Below are 20975 nucleotides of genomic sequence, written 5' to 3' on the forward strand. Positions count from 1 at the left end.
TTTTATGAATAACTTATAGTACCAATTTAAAAAAAAAAAGCCTGTAATGAATTTAGCAACTATTTGCTTTTCTTGTTGGAAGGAGCGTGTAATTGTTCAGTGGAGTAGATATAAAATCCTAAGAATTGAATAGTTCTATTCAACTTCTCCACCTACCAGTCACAATTTGTCACAAATTTGTCATAGTGTGACATAATGTATTGGGTAGCATTGTTACAAGTCTCAGTGGTAAGAAGTAAACTTGATCTTTTTCTTTTTTTTCATTCTTCAGTATATAAATTAAGCTTGGAAGTACCCCAGATATCATCGTGGGTAGAAAATCAAATATAACATAAGAAATTATTCCAGACATTTAACTTTTAAATTACAGACTATCGATGGTCCCTGCCAAGTCATAGTTCACAAGTGGGAGACTCATCTACAACCACGATCAATAACCCCTTTAGGTATGGGCATCAACTGCATCTGTTTGAGGCATATGCATAAGATTACTAATATGCTGCACATTGGTTTAATGGGATTTGATAACTATTTATAGCTTTAAAATATTTAAATTTAGTATTATTGTCTTACGGGTATCAATTTTTTCTAAATGCATCCTGGACCTTATTCTCAATATTGTTTAAAAAATAAAAAAAATGTTGAAGCTTAAACACCGTAAGCAAAAGATTTAAAAACACAATGGGCTTGAGAATAAAAGACAATAGGATCCTCAAAGTCATCTTATATTGATTTTAAATTGGCGTTGCCAAATTTGTTGATTTGCTTTTTACCCTTTTGAGACTGAGGATCCATGGTTATGGTTTTCAGAGAAGGTGTGGGGAGGGGGAGGGCATGAACTTAACCACTGTTCTTTTTCAGATAAAATTTGCAGAATAAACTTTTTAGAGGAAAAACCCAGTAATTGGGGCATCTTTTAAAATAGGTATGAGTAATATCCACCTAAAATAAATCAAGATGTGGGATCTTAGTTAACTGGTTTATCATAGAACTTTCCTTTGGTATAGGGACAGAAAACATGCATTTTATTTAGTTGTTCAATTTTTTTTAAAGTTCCCAAGACTTTTCTGAAATCCAGTATTTTTTCTTTTTAAAAATAACTGAAGTCATCTTTAGAAATGTCTTTTATCAGTTGGATCCTAATTACCTATAAGATCAGGAGTGTTGGTCTAATAAAAGATATCACATTTACCCAAAGAACCTTGTCTGCCTCTTAGCTATAAGATGGCATTTATTTGCATGTTGTTATATTTGTGCTTAGAAATCCAAGAATTCCTAACCCAGTATTAGTTTATTCTATATTTATACTTACATTGGTTCAGTGAGAGAGTGTATGCTTAGTTAGACTTTATGTAAAGTTGGGACTAATCATATGTACCACAAGTGATAACTGCAGCTTATTAGTGCAGATGAATTAGAGCAGTGAAAGATGTCTCTTCCTGCAGTAAATATAAATGGTCTTCCTGTATAACATAGTAACTGAATATTCTGGTCTCCACTGGTTATTTAAACTTTAATCCTAATAAATTTGCTTTTGCCTTATTTCATTATTATTTCTTGATTATTTTCAAGTAATATTTATTTTTTAACCCTGTAATTGCTGAAATCATATGTTAAATGCACAGCTTCATTGCCTTTTAAATTCAGTGGTTAAAAAGTAGTCTCTTAATGAGGCAGGCATATTTAGTTCTCAGAAAAGTATCTTACATTTTAAATAAAGTATTAAATGTAATAATTAACAGTTAACACCCCAGTGGAAGCTCCCTGGGATATATTTCTTTAATGTAAGAGGTTTTTTTGTGGGGGGAATTTAAAGGAAAAAACACTTTCTGAAACTAATAAAATCTGGATAGTAGAAATCAGGAGCTGTCTGAAAGGTTTTGCTGTCTGAGAAATTTCTTTCAAGTTAATGCAAAAATCTGCCTGTAGTGACAATTGTACTAAAATTTGACTTTTGAGAATAAAAGTTAATAATGTTTTCAGTGTATTGTAGTTCACACAATTTATAAAGCTTTCGGCTATTATTTGAGGGGGTGAGGTGAAGGTCAAAATACTTTGAAAATCCTCCTCCAGGTAAAGATATGTCAGATTTGCAGAATAAGCATTTTTATTGTGACGACTGTCTCTTTAGAAACATTTATATGAATTTTATAAATGTTTAACAGAAAAACTTGCTTGTATGCTTTCAAGAAACATAGATAATTGTTCATTGTAGACACCAGCTACACACAACATTAGAAATATTTTAGTCACTAGCAAGGCATTACAGTAGCAAAATAATACAACACACTGGAATGATACAAGCAAAACAGTCCAACTACCTGACTTTCTTTCAGATCAGATCACTTCAGTCTGAAGGGCTCACGTCTTATGGAAGCTGAGAAAAACGCCATTTTTACAAGAAAACCAAACCATATGTTTTATAAAGGTTGCAATAAACATGCTTATTCTTTGTCGACTTTTCTTCTGTCAGAGATGGTTGTTAGAAATAAAGTGAAAAGGTGGAACTTTTTAATTTGTGTGATTTTTTTTTTTTTTAACATAAAATATGAATATTAAGTAGTTTCCTTCCTTTTTTCCTCCCCTCTTCAATTCTAGAAAATGAGCTCATTATTGATGATGGAGAGTTTGGGATTCATAGTAAGTAAAACATTAATTATTCTAAAAAATTCTTATCAGTATTTCTTAATATTTTTAGATGCCACATGTTAGATGAAACATTCAGATGTTAAGCAGTAGTTTAAACAGGAGATTTTCTAATGGCTGTTTTCACATGGTACTCCCATTTTTGGAAGGTTACTGCAGCTTGTATATGAACTTTGGAAAATGTTTCCATTGATCACAGTGTGCTGTAATTTCTCCTTTTTGAGGGTGGGGTGGCCCTTGTCTTCCCCAGATTCATAACTGCTCATGCATACATGAGCATATATGTTATCTAGAGTGCTTGGCATATCTTCAACAAAAATAAATTTTACTTTTTACCTTGTGTTAATTATTTAAGGGGAAAAGTATAATTGTCTCTCTATCCAATCTGTTATAGTTGAATATTTCTGTCAAGGATGTCAATTTTCATTAAACTGGCTGAGAGAGAATATTTTGGAAGAGATTCTGTTTAATCTTTAAATCTGTTTGCCATTGGGCAGTCTAAATACTACAGATGCTTTTGCCATCCTTAGTTAGTGTCCTATGTATATCCTCTTTATACCTTTTTTTCTTAGTAATGTTTACAAAAGCTTTGAAGATGCATGGATATTCTGTTCTTTATTTTCCTCTCTTGTTTGATTAATGTTAAAGCTTAAGTAGATTTTAAACCCATCACTTCACAGATTCAGCACTGAATCACCATCATTGGTTTCTCTTTTCTCATTGTCTTACATATTGTACATTTTTGTGCTCTGTAACTTGCTTTGAGGTGCACTCCTTTTAACATGTATTACCTTTAAGTTGAACATAGGGTTGTTCTTATAGTAAATATACAGATCTGCTGATGTGATTATACATGCAAGCATGAGTACCTTGCATATAATTTCTTTCTTGCACAAATTTTAGTATAAAATCTCACTTTACAGTTGTTTTAGCACACCCACCCTTTGCTTGTTGCTCAGTGCCTTGCCCCCTTGTAAAATTAACCAATTCGGCCCTTCACTTTGTTCCATTTCACATGTTGGTTAAGTTGTTCCAATATATTTTTTTCAGTTCTTCACCTTTCTCCCCATCATTGGCTCTTAATTGCTTCCCCACAGTTTGTTTCCCTTCACTGCAACACCAAATCTCACTTATTGGTCATAGCTCTTCAAAGTTGCAGGAGCTAGTTCAGCATCTTGTCAGGAAACGGTTGCTTTGTGCTTCCTGATATTATAGTTGCATACTGTCCTTGTTTCCTTGCAGAGAGGCTGAGGATTCCTGTCTACCCTTAGATCAGCCACAAAAGTCCCTTGTCATCTTAAACACTCGAGTCTCCTGAAGATGAGTTATTTACAGTTGTCCTAGCAAAAATGTTTATTTGAGCAGAAGGAGAAACATTGTTTACCAATTCCAGAACCTTAGTTTAACTGTCTGATTTTTGGATTGTGAGCTCACCCCAGGGCCCAGGCCACTTTTTTTTTTTTTTTTGGCTAGAAATAAACAGGTAGTTGGTACTACCGTAAACAAAAATGCAAAATAGTTTTCTTTTTTGGAGCCTTTCCCTTTGCACAAGGATTGCAAGTTCCTACTTGTTTCCCTTTGAAAGTGGTGTGATGTAAGGAGACTTCTGTTGACTGCTGTTTATTTGCTACCCAAGATGGTTAGCAGTGAGAAGGACAAAGTTAAGGATGAATCCAATAATTTTGCTGACACATCATCAAATAAGCCCTGTTGATGACACTTAATGACAAGTTTTGGAAGACAATGCCAAAGGGAGCTACATTTTGTAGAATGAAGAAAATTAGATTTTGGTATTCTCTGTTCAGCTATATTGATTTTGTTTTTGAAACTCCTTATGATGTTTTATAACTGACACTACTTTTCATCATACTTATTTTGTCAGATGGGGTTGAAACTCTGGATTCTGGATGGCTCACATGTCAGACTGAAATAAGATTACGTCTACATTATTCTGAAAAACCACCTGTCTCAATATCAAAGAAAAAATTTAAAAAATCAAGGTTTAGGTAAGAGCATGTGAATCGGAGGCTGTAATTTATTTTAAAGTTAATTTTTTCTTTCATTGCTAGCATACTGTAGTTGTCTTAAACATTTTAGTTAACATAACATTTACAGCTTTAGTTGTAAAATTATTTATAGAAGATGCATGATCATATGTATGTAAGTAATTAAGTGATGGTCCTCCATTGAATGCAACAGTGTTTGTTAGCATCCGGGTTCTGTAAGGATCCAACATGTTCTACTGCTACTGATACAACTTTAATACTATGTATTTACAGAGCTGTCTCTATTCACTTAAGAGAAAATGCTAATCTTGTCTCAAATACATTTGTTCAGTTCCATAATTTCTTGGGGTCCTTCATAAAATATTCAACTTGATATTAAATGGGACATTTTGCCTAGAAGAGTGAAACTGTATACTCAAACAAAATAAGTATTTCAGAATTATCTTATTATGATTCACGTCTTTCTTTTCACTTCCCATAAGTTATTTTACCATTCTACTAAGCTCCTCTCTATTATTTAAACAAAAATGACAAAATAAATATTCTAGCACCATATGGAAACCATAGCAAACTGATTGGTTTCCCCAAGAGACAGATTTATCTCCTGTTGTCTTAGTATTTTATACTTCTTGCCCTGGAATCATGGGATTAATTAGTTCTCTGCCCCTTCTACTTCTACTTTCATTTTTCCTTTCTCTCCATCATTTTCCATCATGGGAAGAGGGGAGGCATTTCCTTTAAATAAATAAGACTTAAGGCAGTGGTAATTCTCCACTGAAATTGCAAATGCCTAAATGACAGGGATATTACAACAGTTTCTTAGGCACCCTTATTGTTTCCTCCCCCAACATTAACTATCAGTACTATTACTAGCACATTCTGCACAGGAACAGATATTTGTAGTTTGGCCCCCTGTGATGCTGCAGCCTTGTACTTCTGTACCTCTTCTCTTATCTGTCCAGAAGTTTTGGGGTGCTGTTGCACCCAAACTTTACCCAGCAAGTATACTGTGCTATCCTGTGTGGGCTGCCCTAGTATAGTGTCTTCAATCTTCCTTTCTCACAAAGCAGTGAATGGTCCCATGAAGGACAAGGTCTGTACTGGGTCTGATGTGTCAAAGCTTTTTCTTTCTCATTAAATAATTTGGTACCCCTTACTACCTTACTATGGTATAATAGCTGCCAAATACTTCCAGAAAAAGACCAACTTCCTAGACTCTGTGGCAATAAGATACCATTCTCCACTAACCAAATGCCATGCCTTCCCTTAAGGGAGAACACACCTTTCTTTGTGTGGATTTAAGATTTCACCAATGGCCTAGAGTATTATGGCTTATTTTCCTTTGCTCAATTATTTAATTAACTGAGGCTTCTCTCTTACGTTCTGTGACTGCAATACCCAGGTCTAATCTCAAGTAGTTTTGATAATGCCTAGTATCATCCTTATCTTTATAAAGATGGCTAAATTTCAAGTTTAGTGACACGGGTGCATGTTATCCACTCATAGCAGGATTTTAGTCCTGAATGCTTTCAGAAACAGCAGTTATCTCTGCTAACAGCAGTTACCTCTGTTTTTGGTGTATCCACTTACTCTGATACTAAAGCTCGTACCTTATTGGTACATTGAAAGATCATCTGAGGACAGGTGGATAGTTGGAGCAGTGCAAGTAAAATGTTTTAACTACTGTAGGATATCTCAGTGGTCACCTGTGGGTTATTGTGACTTTTCTTTTTCAGGGTTGGAGTAAAAGGTAATAACTTAGTCAGGACTTGATATCGATGTTCTGTGTCAGCAGTATTTTCTTTGGGAACCCGTCTTTCCCTTTAATGTTTATATGGACCTCCTCCTGAAAAATACTTTGTTTCATTAGTCTGCTTTTGTTTTCATGATTGACAAAAGTATTGGCAAGTAATACATTTCCATTAATTCACAGCCTTTCTGCCTCCTTATTCTGGTTCTGTGTTGTGTTTGTTGTATGTATCTTTGTCCTGCAGGGTAGGTCCTGCAGGAAAGCACAGAGACTTCCCCTCTCCATAGTGTTCATAATTACTTCATTATTTTTAGTCAGGACTTTTTATCTTTGGTTGCCCCACTTGGCTTTTCCATGTTGGTGGCCAATCTTTTGAAATTGTCCCTTTTTAATTCTGCAGCTTGTTATTTCTTTGACAGTCAAGGAGACTACCTCACTGAGACCTTTTGGATATTTCACCCAGCCCTTTTAACTCTTGTGAGGTGTCCTGGTTGCAAGAAAGACTCTTTAAATATATAAAAGTCAGTCAGAAAGTAAAACTATGCAGTGATGGCCCCAGGATGCGAAGTATTATGCTTATATTATTTTGAAGTCTGTGTAATCTTTGAAGGTACTCTGCATTTCTTCCAAAACAAGAGGGTATAAAATTTATATTGGGTTCTTCAGCCATGCATTTTATAGATTCCTCATTTTCAGTTGTTTCTGTCATTGAAGATAGTTAACTAACTTTCCAGTGTTTGGCTTTGTTTTTGTTTTGGGTGAATAGAGTGAAGCTGACTTTAGAAGGTTTAGAGGAGGAGGAAGAGGATGATGATCAAGATAAAACATCTCCTACTGTTTCCCAGAAAATGGCAAACACCCTGGACATTGCATTAATAACTGATACAGAATGCAAAAGTCGGCACTCTCAGCCAGACTGTGGGTATGCTTTGCAGCCTGATCGATGGACAGAATACAGTATACAAACCATGGATCCAGATAACTTGGAATTAATCTTTGACTTCTTTGAGGTATGTCTCTTTCTGGTGTGTCCTTGTGTGGAAGCAACTGAGTTTGTTTTGCTTCCTGGTTAACAGGCAGCTCATTTTTCTTGATGGTTTTATTATTGAAACCAAATGTAGCAGTGTTAAGGCTTGTTTTTGATCCTGTGGACTCATGAACACTGACTTCATAATGAGTCTTGTGGATGGCAGTGGATTTGACGACAAACTATTCCTGTTAAGCAAACATTTAAAACTTTTGGAAATGCATGTTTTATAAAAACAAGATGAGGTAGTTAGCTGAAGTCAGCAGAAGGTAGGGTAGAGATGCACCTTATAGACTACCTGAATGAGATACATCAGCTAAGAGGGATCTCCAGGACTGTGTCTAGGTAAGCAGGGAAACCTGCCCTTGAGATCTCCAGGGGTGCTTCTGGGGAAGTGAAGAAAGTCAGGATTTTCTTGTTTACTCATACGGGTCTCTAGAGATTCTGGGGGCTGATCTTGGTAAATAGGTACCTGAGTTCCATGCCTCCACACCGGGACCCCTGTGGGCTTTCCCAGCTTATGGCAATGCACCCCTGGAGCACCCTTGGGGTCGGTATCTCTCAGTGGGGAACTTCAGCTTCCCTCCTTATAAAGATATGCCCTGAGATTCCCCTGGGTGCTTCTGTGTAAGTGGGGAAAGCTGGGTAGGGGCTTGAGGGGCCCTCAAGCCTCCAGGGCACCTGCCCAGGGCAGCTGTAGAGTATGGGCAGTTCTGATTGTCTGCTAGGGCCATGCAAAGCTTTGGTTGCTGATTCAATTTGGCAGAGATTTGGCAGCCAAATCTCTGAATTGAGCTGGGAGACCCTTTAATATCTCTGAATCAAATCAGAACCCTCTGAATAGATTTGGAGAGATTCAATGATTTGGACATAGACACAGCTTTAAATGTGTTTTCTACATACCTCTAGGTAGCAGGCGGCTTGTGAATGCTGCGATGGCGGGGCAGATGGAGCAACCCAAAGGAGCGTGGCGGGGTTCCCAGCACACTTGGTGACAGACCTGGAAGTGGACCGGAAGCGGGTCTGGTCCACTTCTGGGTCCACTGCAGAGTGCAAAAGGGACCCGCCCCCTGGCTTGGCAACTGGTGCCTCCTGGGTCTTGGGGGGGCGGGGGAGGGGGGAAGCACCCATGGTCCCCCTACACCCCATCGCTGAGCTGGGGAGACAGGGGTGTGGGGGGGCAGTCTACTTCCAGGTCCACTGCAGAGCACATAGGGGACCCCCCACGCTCTTGTGGGACGCTCCATGCGCCCCACCATGGCAGCATTCACAAGCCATGCCTGGTACCTCAAGGTATATAGAAAAAAGATTTAAAGCTTTTTTTTAAGCTTTACAAGATGAACATGAGCCTGCAATGTGATGCTGCAGCTAGTAAAGCGACCAAAACGCTGGCTTGCATCCATAGATGCCTCTCAGGCAAATCCTGGAACATCATTCTCCCCTTGTACTCGGCCTTGTTGAGGCCGCAGCTGGAGTACTGCGTCCAGTTTTGTGCTCTACAATTCAAAAAGGATGTGGAGAGGCTTGAGAGGGTGCAGAGGAGAGCCACGCGCATGATCAGAGGTCAGGAAAACAGACCTTATGATGACAGGCTGAGAGTCATGGGGCTCTTTAGCCTGGAAAAGCGCAGGCTCAGGGGTGATCTGGTGGCCACCTGTAAGTCTATCGGGGTGACCACCAGTATCTGGGGGAACATTTGTTCACCAGAGTGCCCCAAGGGATGATGAGATTGAACAGTTATAAACTGCTGCAAGACCATTTCAAGCTGGACATAAGGAAGAATTTCTTTACTGTCCGAGCCCCCAAGGTCTAGAACAGCCTGCCATTGGAGGTGGTTCAAGCGCCTACATTGAAGACCTTCAAGAGTAAATTGGATGCTTATCTCACTGGGATCCTGTGACCCCAGCTGACTTCCTCCCCTTGGGTCGGGGGGCTGGACTCAATGATCTTCTGAGGTCCCTTCCAGCCCTGATGTCTATAAAATCTATGAAAGTTGTGTCTATGGCTGAATTGCTTATTCTCTGAATCAGCATTGAATCTTCAGATTTGGATTCGGCCGAATTAAATTGGGACAGTGATCCGAATCAACAAGTCAAATTGCTGTCCCCCAATTCAGGATGAATCCGAATTGAGTGTGACCCATTTTGCACACCCCTACTGCCCACACCCTCCGGCAACAGAGTTAATAAATGTCCCATAGTTTGTCTGAAGTTGACCACCTTTCATAAATTTCATTACTTATTGCATGTGCTTGTCTGGGTATACCATAAGGTAATTTACATTAGAAACTTGTAGAATGAATTAAACATGTACTAATTTAGATTATGCGTTTGATTGTTTCCAGTTTGCTTGTTTAGTTGACATCTTCCTTTCCAAAAACAAAAAATAGATTCAAAATAAACTAAACAAACCAAAGCGGTATGTCTGAAATAGAGTATTTTCTGAGCCTAGACTGAGTGGCCTTGTAATGAAAAGTACACTGAAAAAATGTTTTATACAAATACTGATGTAGTACATTAATTTGAGGAGTAAAGCTTCCATGGTGGGGAGGAGGAGGAGGGGCATGGGGGGGAGAGAGTGTTTTAATGTGTCTTAGCTTTTACAAAAAAATCTAATACTTCTATTTTTAGGAAGATTTAAGTGAAGCGGTAGTACAAGGAGATGCACTGCCAGGCCATGTGGGCTCTGCTTGCCTCTTATCCTCCACGATTGCAGAACAAGGAAAGAGCAGTGGAATTCTCACACTTCCTATTATGAGCCGAATTTCAAGAAAAACTATTGGAAAAGTTAGAGGTATGCTTCCTATAAACAAGAAATTCAACATAAGCATGACCTTGAAATTGAATAAATAATGAATGTTTTGTTTAATATAGAAATTCTAAAGGGAGTGAATGTGATTTGGGGTTATGGCACTTCAAACTGGTAAGCGTGAATCCCATTAAAATTCAGTTTAAGCAGTCAGGCTAGCACCAAAATTGAAGTCCTGAGCTTGAGTGTAGCATTGCCTGCATAAAATAATAAGGATCCGAGGGCTTCTATACACGTGCTCAAGGCTGCTCTGACGCACTAATTACGGCACATTGGAGCAGACTCGATTTAGTCAGCTGGGGCATGGTAATTACCATGCTTCAGCAGACTCAGTTAACTGTCAAACAAGCTTCAGTTCAAAGCTCCCCACTGCCATTTTTCAGCATGGGCCTGCTGATGCACGTGATGCTCCAGGTGCTTTTAATTAGCATGGCTCTTGGAGCTGCACTTATTAAAGCTCCTCCCACCCCGGAACATGTGTATAAATGCCCTGCCATTTTGAGTAGATCTGTTTTAGCCACTTAATTCAAAGATTTCAGAAATGTGCTTCATGAGTTTAGTCTAAACTGTTTTCTTGTGAAGTTTTTCACTTCCGTTAGGTGATTCTGTGGTTGGGATGGTGTTTAAAGATCAAGTAATTAACAGTGGATGTAATGTTGCTGTACCTCATGTAATTTTTAAGTTATTGGGGTTCTGAACCACTTGCAGAGAAGTAGATAGATGGGTTTGCTTATCATTTAAAAGATCACAGCTTTATGTAATTCTTTATGTAATTTTTTTTTATAGTGGACTACATCATTATTAAGCCAATAGTAGGATACAGTTGTAATATGAAAGCCTCATATGCCAAGTACTGGAAGCCAAGAACAACTCTTGATGTTGGACACAGGGGTGCAGGAAATTCTACAACAACTACCAAGTAAGTTCCTGTGCGCTTTAATTTTAACACTTTTTGTTTACTTCCAGTTGCATAAGTGTTAATTTGCATTTTATGAAAAACTCGTGGAAAACAAAATTACTTAAATTTGTCAGGTTTTAATTGTTCCATGATGATAACTGTATTTTCAGTTTTTTAATCGCTTACTGTGTAGTGTTATTCCTAAACCTTTTTTTCCCTTTTTATTATTTCAGGCTCGCTAAAGTTCAGGAAAACACTGTAGCTTCTCTAAGGAATGCTGCTAGCCATGTATGTATATACAACTCCCTTTTAAAAAATTGATAATTTCTCCTATGCATTCTCTTGAAAATATAATAACTCAATAGGATACATGTCATCTAACTGATACAGAAATGGTAAAGTGAACAAATGGAGTTGTGGCAGTAACTCTCTGTGAAAGTTAATAATTTTTTTTTATTTATATAATTAGTTGAGGCTCCTGTCCTTGCATTTCCCTAAAGCCTGACATTTTCCTTAAAGTTGATAGACGCATAGAAAACTAGGGTTGGAAGGGACCTCAGGAGGTCATCTAGTCCATTCCACTGCTTAAATCAGGACCACCCCCAACTAGATCATCCCAGCCAAGGCTTTGTGTAGCCAGGTCTTTAAAACTTCCAAGGATGGAGATTCCACCATCTCTCTGGATAACCTGTTCTGGTGCTTTACTACCCTCCTAGTGAGGGAATTCTTTCTGATATCTAACCTTAATTTCTCTTGCTGCAACTTGAGACCATTGCTCCTTGTTCTGTCATTTGCCACCACTGAGAACAGTCTAACCTCCAGCCTCTTTGGAACTACCCTTTAGGTAATTGAAGGTTGGTATTAAATCCCCCCTCAGTCTTCTCTTCTCTAGACTAAATAAGCCCAGTTCCCTCAGCCTCTTCTCAGAGTCATGTGTCCCAGCTGCTTTTGTTGCCCTGTGGTGGACTATCTAATTTGTCCACATTCTTTCTGTAGTGGAGGACTCAAAATTGGACACAGTACTCCAGATGTGACCTCCCAAGTGCTGAATAGAGGGAAAGAATCATTTCCCTTGATCTGCTGGCAACACTTCTACTAATTTAGCCCAACACGCTGTTAGCTTTCTTCACGACAGAGACACGTGGCTTATATTTGGCTTATTGTCCACTGTAACTCCCAGATCCTCTTCTGCAGAGCTGCCTCTGTAGACTTTCAGTCTCCATCCTGTACTGTTTCATGGAATTGTTCCATCCTAAGTGCAGAACTTTGCATTTGTGCTTACTGAACTTCATGAGTTTTCTTTTGGTCCAGTCTTCCAATTTGTTGAGGTCTCTCTGAAGCCTAACCCTACCGTCCAGCATATCTACTGCTCCACCCAGCTTGATGTTACCCACAAACTTGCTGAGGTTGCACTTCATCCCATCTTCCAGACCATTAATGAAGCTATTGAACAAAACCGGCCTCAGGAGCCACCCCTGGGGCACTTCACTTGATATTGGATGCCAACTAGACATCGAGCTATTGATTTACTATTCTTTGAATGTGATGATCCATCTAGTTTTCTATCCACCTTTACAGTCCATTCATCCAGCCTGGACTTCCTTCACTTTCTGCTGCCAGTGTTGTGGGAGATGATATCAAAAGCCTTGCTAAAGTCAAGGTATGTCCGCTGCTTTTCCTGCATTCACAGAGCCAGTCATCCTGTCATAGAAGGCAATCAGGTTGGTCAGGCATGACTTGCCCTTGGTGAATCCATGCTGATTGTTCCTAATCACCTCCTTTTCCTTCAAGTGCTTAGAAATGGGTTCCTTGAGAACCTGCTCCATGATTTTTCCAGGAACTGAGGTGATGCTCAGTCTGTAGTTCCCTGGATCCTCCTTCCCTTTCTTAATGAAGGACCCTATATTTGCCCTTTTCTAATAAACTGGGACCTCTCCTGGTCACCACATATTTTCAAAAATGATGGCCAGTGGCTGTGCAGTCGCATTGGCCAACTTCCTCAGCACCCTCTTGTGCATCACATTTGGCCCCATACTTATACACATCCAGCTTTACTAAATAGTCCCTAACCTGTTTTTTCACAACTGTCAGCTGCTCACCTCCTCCCCAAACTGTGCTGCCGGGTGCAGTAGTCTGGGGACTGACTTTGACAAGTGAAGACTGAGGTAAAAAAAATAAGGGAGTACAGGCTGTCCTTGATTTACAACATTTCAAGCTGCAATGTTTCATACTTACATTGTTTATAAATAGACAGTTTCAACTTTCTTGCATGAGTTTTGACTTTACAATGCTTGATCCAATGCAATACCATGCCAGCGAACAAGTTTGCTGTGTTGCCCATCTCCCTGGAGAACATGTGTCCAAACTTCGTTGGACACTTTAAGAAAGCAGACAAGAGTCCAGAAAAACCTGCAGCCAAGACTCCTGAGAAGACTCCAGGCAAAAACCCTTGAAAAAGTGCAACCAAGAGCCCTTCAAAAAGTCCAAGGAAGTCACCTCAAAGAAGTCCTTCCGAATCAATATGGTTGCTATTTACAATATAAATACATTACTGTAACTATATTACTGATCTATAATTGATTTGAGTACAAAATTCTGGGTTATTTTTGGTGAAGATAGGGTATCGGGCCAATAAATCCCTCATTTATAGCATTGTTTTCTGGGGGAAAATCGGTTCAATGTGACAACGTTTTGACTTAAGACATGGCTTTCAGGAATCAGTTGTGTTGCAAGTCCAGGGGCTACCTGTACTTCAGCCTTTTCTGCATCATCTGTCACTGCGAGGTTGCCACCTCCATTCAGTCAGGGATCCATACTTTCCCTGATCTTTCCCTTGTTGCTGACATACTTGTAGAAAATCTTGTTACCCTTTATGTCCCTTCTTGATTTCTTCCCTGCATGCCCAAACAGTACTCTTCTGCTCCTCCCTAGTTTGTTGTCCAGTTTTCCACGTCTTGCAAGCTTCCCTTTTGTGTTTGGTTTATTGAAGAATTCTCTGCTAAGACAAGCTGGTCTTCTGCCATACTTGTTGGTCTTTTTGCACATTGGGATGGCTCATTCCTGTACCCACAGTAAGGTTTCTTTAAAGTACAGCCAGCTTTCGTGGACTCCTTTCCCCCTCAGACTGGCCTCCCAAGGGACCCTGCCCATTAGTTCCCTAAGGGAGTCAGAGTCTGCTTTTCTGAAGTCCAGGGTCCTTACTCTGTTGCTCTCCTTCTTTCCAATCCTCAGGATCCTGAACTCAATTGTCTCATAGTCGCTGCTGCACAAGTTTCTGTCCACTACTACATTCCCCACCAACTCGCACCTGTTTGTGAGCTACAGGTCAAAAAGAGCATGACCCCTGCTTGGCTTCCAACAAGAAGTTATCTCCAACACTCTCCAAAAACTTCTTGGATTGCCTGTATGCTGCTGTATAGCCCTCCCTGCAGATGTCAGGGTGATTGAAATCCCCCCTGAGAACCACAGCTAGTGATCAGGAAACTTCTAGATGTTTGAAAAAAGCCTCATTCACCTCATCCTCCTGGTCTATAGCAGACACACACCTTAACTTTCAGTTCTTTCTGCTGTGCATTTGTTTGGACACCTGAGGTAACTAACGGATTGCCCTACTTCTCAGGAAGAATGAGAGAGCCTCCCTTGTTGCTTATATTTTATCCAGATCCCCTATTTCCCCACTTACTTCAGGGCTTTGGTCTCCATTCCCCAGTAAACCTAGTTTAAAGCCCTCCTCACTAGGTTAGCAAGCCTATTGGCAAAGATGCTTTTTCCTGTCTTCGTTGGATAGATCCTGTCTCTTCCTAGCAGGTGTTCTTTTTGGAACAACAGCTCATCAAAGACAGCAAAACCCTGCTGATGACATCATCTGTGCAGCCATGTATTGATCTGCAGGATGCATCCACCCCTCCTGGGGCTTTTCAGTTTGACCAGAAGAATCAAGGAGAACACCACCTGGGCCTCTGTCCCCTTCACCCTTGTACTCTTAGCCCTATAGTCACTTCGAATTTGCTCAGGATTACCTCTGGCAGTATCATTGGTGCCCACATGCATGAACAGCATGGGGTAGGAGTCAGAGGTGTGAATGAGTCTTAGTAATTCTTCTGTGACATCGTGGATCCAGGCTCCAGGCAACCAGCTGACCTCCTGAGACAACAGGTCAGACTAGCAGATGGATACTTCTATTTCCAACAGAAGGGAGTCTCCAACCATCACCACCCATTGCTGCTTCCTGGTGGCAGTGATCTTGATCCTCCCGACCTTGGGGATGCCTAGCCTGGCCTGGCCTCTTCTGCCAATGAAACATGTTCATCTTCCTCTGTTGCTAGGGATCCACATCTCTTCTCCAGCCAGATTGCTGCAAGTGAGGATGAAGACTTCTGCTTACTGCCAGAGATCATAAGCTTCCAGCTTTCACCCTCCTGGGACTCTGTATCTTATTCCTTCTCTAATGCTGCCTTTGGCAGTCCTTTCTCCATAGTCTTAGAGGTCTCCTCCAGCACTGAATCAATGAATATCCTCATGGTGGAGGATGTCAAAGGCTTGCCACCTCCTCCTGTAGCTCTCTTGCCTGCTCCCTGTGGGACACCACTAGGAGGCACCGCTTACATTACAGGCACTCCCCACCTGGCTGTCATTGAAAGGAACCTGCAAGTCATGGTCTCCACGGTGCCATACCAGGGAACAGTGTGGGATCCTTGACAGTGGGCATACATCTTGCAGGTGAAAGCAGAGGAAGAGCTGGCAATAGCTCTGGCATTGTGACATCGTGGAGTGTTTTCTTTGGGTCTCTTAAATCTGCTGCAACTCTCTTCCTTCCCCGTCTTCAGGCAAATCAAGGTGGGGATTTATGTTAGGCACTGTAGATACATAAACCCATTTATAAAGTTTCTCTTCGGTTGTTGAATTCAAGAACTTAGTCAATATGTATACTGTAATGACTTTTTTAAAATCAGCCAATGTAATTATTTTATTTCAGTTAACATGCAAAATGTAACAATTGCCAGCTATTAACCCTGACTGGGATACCTTGTTCCTAAATATTTACCTGTGTGTATGGGTCATCTTTCTTCTGGGGACTTAACAATCTTCATGTATGTATGTGTAGTTACTACTTTTCAAAAAATTCTTGGCAGGGAGCAGCTTTTGTGGAATTTGATGTACACCTTTCGAAGGATCACGTGCCTGTTGTATATCATGATCTCACGTGTTGTTTGGCAATGAAGAAGGTAGGTAAAAATGTATTGGCTATATTTCTTTTTACTGTGGCAATTGTAGCTGAAATAATGCAACTGAAATTTCTAGGCACCTAATAAAAACAAGATGGTCTCTTGAGATGCAAATAGAAACATATATTTTTAGAGTTAATGCATTGGAAATGTTTGTTTTGTTTAAAAATATACCAGAGGGTGAGCTAACTTAATACTTTTCACATTGACGCAACAGCAGGAACAACATTTCAAAGCTGCAGTCTGACACTTTCTCATAACGTAATGTAGTTGTTCTCAACCTTTTTTAGTCCATGACGCACACAATCTGGAAAACTACCATCTCCCATACTTCTGCCCTAATAAGTTGTCACAAGATGACTCTTTTTCCCCACCCCCCCCTTTTTTCCTTCTTGGGGATGGAGATAGAGGGAGATTTTGAGAAATTGGCTTTGCTACCACTTCTAGAACTATTTAACCTTTTACCTTTTATGGACAGCACCTTAATGATGAGAGTAGTTGAAGCTGGGATTGAGTGATAGGCCACAGAGAATATAATCGGGACAGAAAGGACATCAGCAGTGAAAAGCTTCCCTTCCTACCTGGGCTTCCTGTGTCCGTTAGGACCAAAAGGATGCCACTCTGCTTTCTCAGACAGGAGGGCTGAGATTCTTATGGTCACTTTTGAACAGAACTTGGCTGAGCAGCACTAGTATAGCATGTACTGGTGGTGATGTCAACACTGAAAAGAGCACACCTTAAATACAGTTGCAAACTCTCTGCAACCTTCAGGTTTCATAACATGCAAGACATTCACAATTCTTAATGAATGAGATGATCATAAACTGTTTTTAAAATGCCTTTATATATATATATATATATATAAAAAAAAAAAAAAGCATTTTATGACTCAAAAAATGCCTTAATACATTTCCTTTTTTAAAGAGTTTATAATAACCTAAGTGCTCTTCTTTCTGGTTTGTTGGATCTGCTTTGGCTCAGGCAGAAAAACTCTGTAGAATAGCAAATCAGTACAAAGAGAGGCTGAGCTGTTTTCCCTCTTCTTTCCTCTCCCTTTTTCCCATTGTGCTGACTAGATTAAATCCTCAACTCATACTCATTGCAATTCAGTATAATCTGCTACAGTGAACATGGGCAGATATTTAAATTGAGAAAATGGCATTCTCCTTTTTACTGAAAAGGAATGCAGAAGTACTTCAGATGTTCTGTTTTCTCAAAGACTTATTTCAAGACATCTTATAGAAGAAAAGGAATTGCCTCAGTTCTACTATGACACAAGGCAGAATTCTCTTTCATCTAGTAAATAGCCAGAGTGCGGTTTGTGACCAGCTGTGAGTTACTCAGCTAAAGTATAGGAGTAATTCTGTTACCCAGTCTGAACATACAAGTACCCTCATTGTAGTATTAGGGAAGCATCTGCATGTTTCCAGAGGGTGAGCAGGTTTTGGAGGGTTGTGAAATTTTAAAATAGTTTTATACTTTATATTTGAACTTGTAAAGTTTGTGTTGAAAAATGAGGAAATGTTTTTTTGAGTAAATGTAGGCTATTACAAGAATTCTCACCTCACATAGGACCAACTTTTTAAAGTGTTTTGTAAATCTCACGTTTACTTATGTAAAAGGCATTTGGACAGAGTTACCCATTTGGAAGCCCCTAAGTGCCCATGTTTCCATTTTAGAAAGCTGGTCTTCTCATCCACAAATTGTATTATATAATAGAGTCCTGCATCAAGTCGGGTACAAAGCAGGTTGGGTTTGTGAGAGAATGTGAGCAACTTCACATTTTGCAGTTCAGGTGCAGGTCTGAAAAAAATAAATAAAAAAAAAAAATTTGGGGGGTTACACTTAAGTTGGAATGTCAGTCTCACCACTGGCTGCTGACAGATGTGCTCCTCCCCCCTGCCATGCTTTCCCAGAAGCAGCAGCACCTTTTAGTTCAATCTGGCTCTGCAGCATCTGTATAGATTGGGTGTTTTAGTGGGGCTTTTTTGGCGCTTTTACCTAATAGCTGATTAAATCGGCTTTAGATGAAAACACCAAAAAGCCTGCTGAAGTGCCCAGTCTATATAGACACTGCATAGCCAGGTTGAATTAATGCACTACTGCTTCCAGGAAAGCACTATTTTTTTTCACATCTGTCAGCAGTGTTTTTAACTTTTAACAGAGTTTGGGTCAGGTCAGTCTGTGGGTAGGAAGTTGTTGCTAATGCGGGCTGTGGGTTCAGGTCCAGTTCTATATCAGGTTTAGGTCAGAAGCAGGCCTTAAATCAGACCTATGCAGGTCTATATCAGCCCTAGCTTTAGTGTATAATTTGTGTTGCTGTTTTGTTTCACCACTGCTTATTTACAGTACATGTATGGCTTTTCACAACTTTGAGTAAAGCTTTAACATTTAACTTTTCCTTTTTCAAGAAACTGGAAGCTGAGCCATCAGAATTGTTTGAGATTGCAGTAAAAGAACTCACGTTTGATCAGCTGCAGTTATTAAAGGTAATGTAATGTCATGTTCAGCTAGTGTGACATGCTGTTGCACACTATATATTTTGTGTTCAGACTGATTATGAGAGGTCTTTGTTTTGAAGTAGAAGATGTGTGAATAGGGAGGCAAAAGAAAAGGAAAACTGGGGGTGGGGAACAAAGTTATTATAACGGTTGCAGTTAATTTGAAGAACACTTCCTTCTCCATATCACTTGCACTTAAAGAAATTGCAGAGGCAGCATGTTTGGGTTTTTGGTGGCAAGAGAACCTCTGTAGCTACTTGCTTGCTGGGAACCATCTGGCCTATTTTTGGTGTGATTTGAAAGCACTTGTTTCCCCCACCCCACTCCAGCATACTGTGTACAACTTAACATACAAGTACTCTCTTCAGATTTTAGCAGCATACATATCTTACTGAAGAGGAAATGTAAAGCCAGAATATTAGTACTAAGCTATGTGAATTACTGAAATGGAATAACAAAAAGCCTTCTCATGGTTGTTGGCAAGTAAGTGTGCTTCCTTTTCTCCTCCAAGGATACTGTAGAAAGGAACAATCTTGGAACAAGTTTATATAGGGATTTAGTATCAGCTGATTAGAATATCATGGTAAAGTAGCTAAAGTTGAGAAAAGGGCTGAATTTTCAGAAGTGCTTCCTAGCTGAAACTCTTACTATATACTTAATGGAAGCTGAGGGTACTTGGCACTTCTGAAAAACTGGAACTAGGATATTTTTCTTTGTATCATTATAAGCAGTTATAAAGTTTCATTAGGAATATAATGCTTGATGAAAAAAATAAATAATCTTGTAGTATGTATGAGGCCCTCTTATTATGGCCTTAACTCGGATATAGTGAGTGAAAAAGTGAAGCAGTCTGCTAAACAGCTCAGGTGATGATCTGTTGGTTATGGCAAATAATAGAAGTCATTGAAACTGATTAGTTCAGAATTTCTAAGGGAAGGAGATCAAAAGAGGTGAGTTAAGCTTTGTCAATAATAGGAAGAGAAGTCAAGATTTATGTGGCATAAAGCTAACATGTCCTTTAAGTTGGGGATAGAGGTTAGGAAGAATATGCATTCCAATCTAAACTGGCTGGGTAAATTGGCTAGCATTGTTAGGCTCACATCTCTCTCTCCATTGGGCCATACTGTGGCTGTAAAAGGAGGGTATAACTTGCTAGAAAAAGAAACAACAAGAGATGAGACAGGAACATGAGAACTGAAAATTTGAGATGTCTTACTCAAGGAAGGGCATCTTAAATCACAACTTTAAGGTACTGTTACTTGGTTAAACTACTCCATTTCTTCTGTCAGTCTTGGGGGAGATGAGGGATGGAGAAGAAACTGAATGGTTGGGTGGTACCAGCATATACCCAGCCCAGGTTCTTAGCCATACACATCACATAAACCAGTGGAACCAATTTTTTGTCTAGTGTGCCATTCTGATCCATAAGGTCCAGAGGTATACCTGACAGTTTGTCCTGGGTTGCTGGAATGGAGGCTTGTGCACCACACACAACAGCTTTCTTTGCCGCTTGTATATGCAAGCTGTGGGTTGGCCACCCCTGCCATAAACTAGGGTCAAACTAAAGCATAGACGGTCTTTGGGCAGAAAAGATGAGGAACCTGAAACAGTCATGTAAAGAGTCATTTATAACCAGGGATCCAGGTTTTCAGTTTGCCATGGAAAAATGCAGACTTTAAAGGGGGAAACCATGGGAAACGGTGGGTTTCCCCACATGGGCTGGCTGAGTTTCAGCCTGCAAGGGGCTGATCAGAGCTGGGAGCAGTGGGGGACAGAGGTGCCATGTGCGTGTGGTGCACGCACACATCATGCATTCATGTGGCAACCAGGCAATGTGGTGGAGAGCAGCTCCTCAGCTCCAAGGTAAGTCTCTGGAGAGTGGGTGGGCACAGGTGACCTGTCAGGGAGTGGGGCATAGGTGGGAGGACATGGTGGGGGGGAGATTGCCCCCTCTAGATTTCTGCACTCACAACAGGGTGCAGGGCTGCAACTGGGTCTCCAGAGTCCAGTGGGCAGGCCCTGGCACAGGAGGGAGAACTGTGGTGCCATGTTCGTCAGGGTGAAACGCTCCCTGCCCATCCAGCAGCAGCAGGGGGCACAAATTCACACTGCTG

The 20975-nt window shown here is 40.1% G+C and overlaps 1 protein-coding gene across 3 annotated transcripts in view; it reads left to right on the top strand.

Moving 5' to 3' along the window:
• GPCPD1 (glycerophosphocholine phosphodiesterase 1) overlaps positions 1–20975 on the top strand; it is a 71486-nt gene that overhangs the window by 31054 nt on the left and 19457 nt on the right. For all 3 annotated transcript variants that reach the window (XM_090051811.1, XM_090051802.1, XM_090051793.1), the window contains 9 exons: positions 371–446; positions 2599–2640; positions 4529–4652; positions 7169–7412; positions 10060–10222; positions 11024–11156; positions 11369–11423; positions 16268–16360; positions 18772–18849. In XM_090051811.1, coding sequence (XP_089907937.1) covers positions 371–446; positions 2599–2640; positions 4529–4652; positions 7169–7412; positions 10060–10222; positions 11024–11156; positions 11369–11423; positions 16268–16360; positions 18772–18849 — 1008 coding nt within the window. The remainder of the gene's footprint in view (positions 1–370; positions 447–2598; positions 2641–4528; positions 4653–7168; positions 7413–10059; positions 10223–11023; positions 11157–11368; positions 11424–16267; positions 16361–18771; positions 18850–20975) is intronic.

The sequence above is a fragment of the Crocodylus siamensis genome, chromosome 1, assembly GCF_052110815.1.
Source record: "Crocodylus siamensis isolate JL-2025a chromosome 1, ASM5211081v1, whole genome shotgun sequence".
NCBI lineage: Eukaryota > Metazoa > Chordata > Crocodylia > Crocodylidae > Crocodylus > Crocodylus siamensis.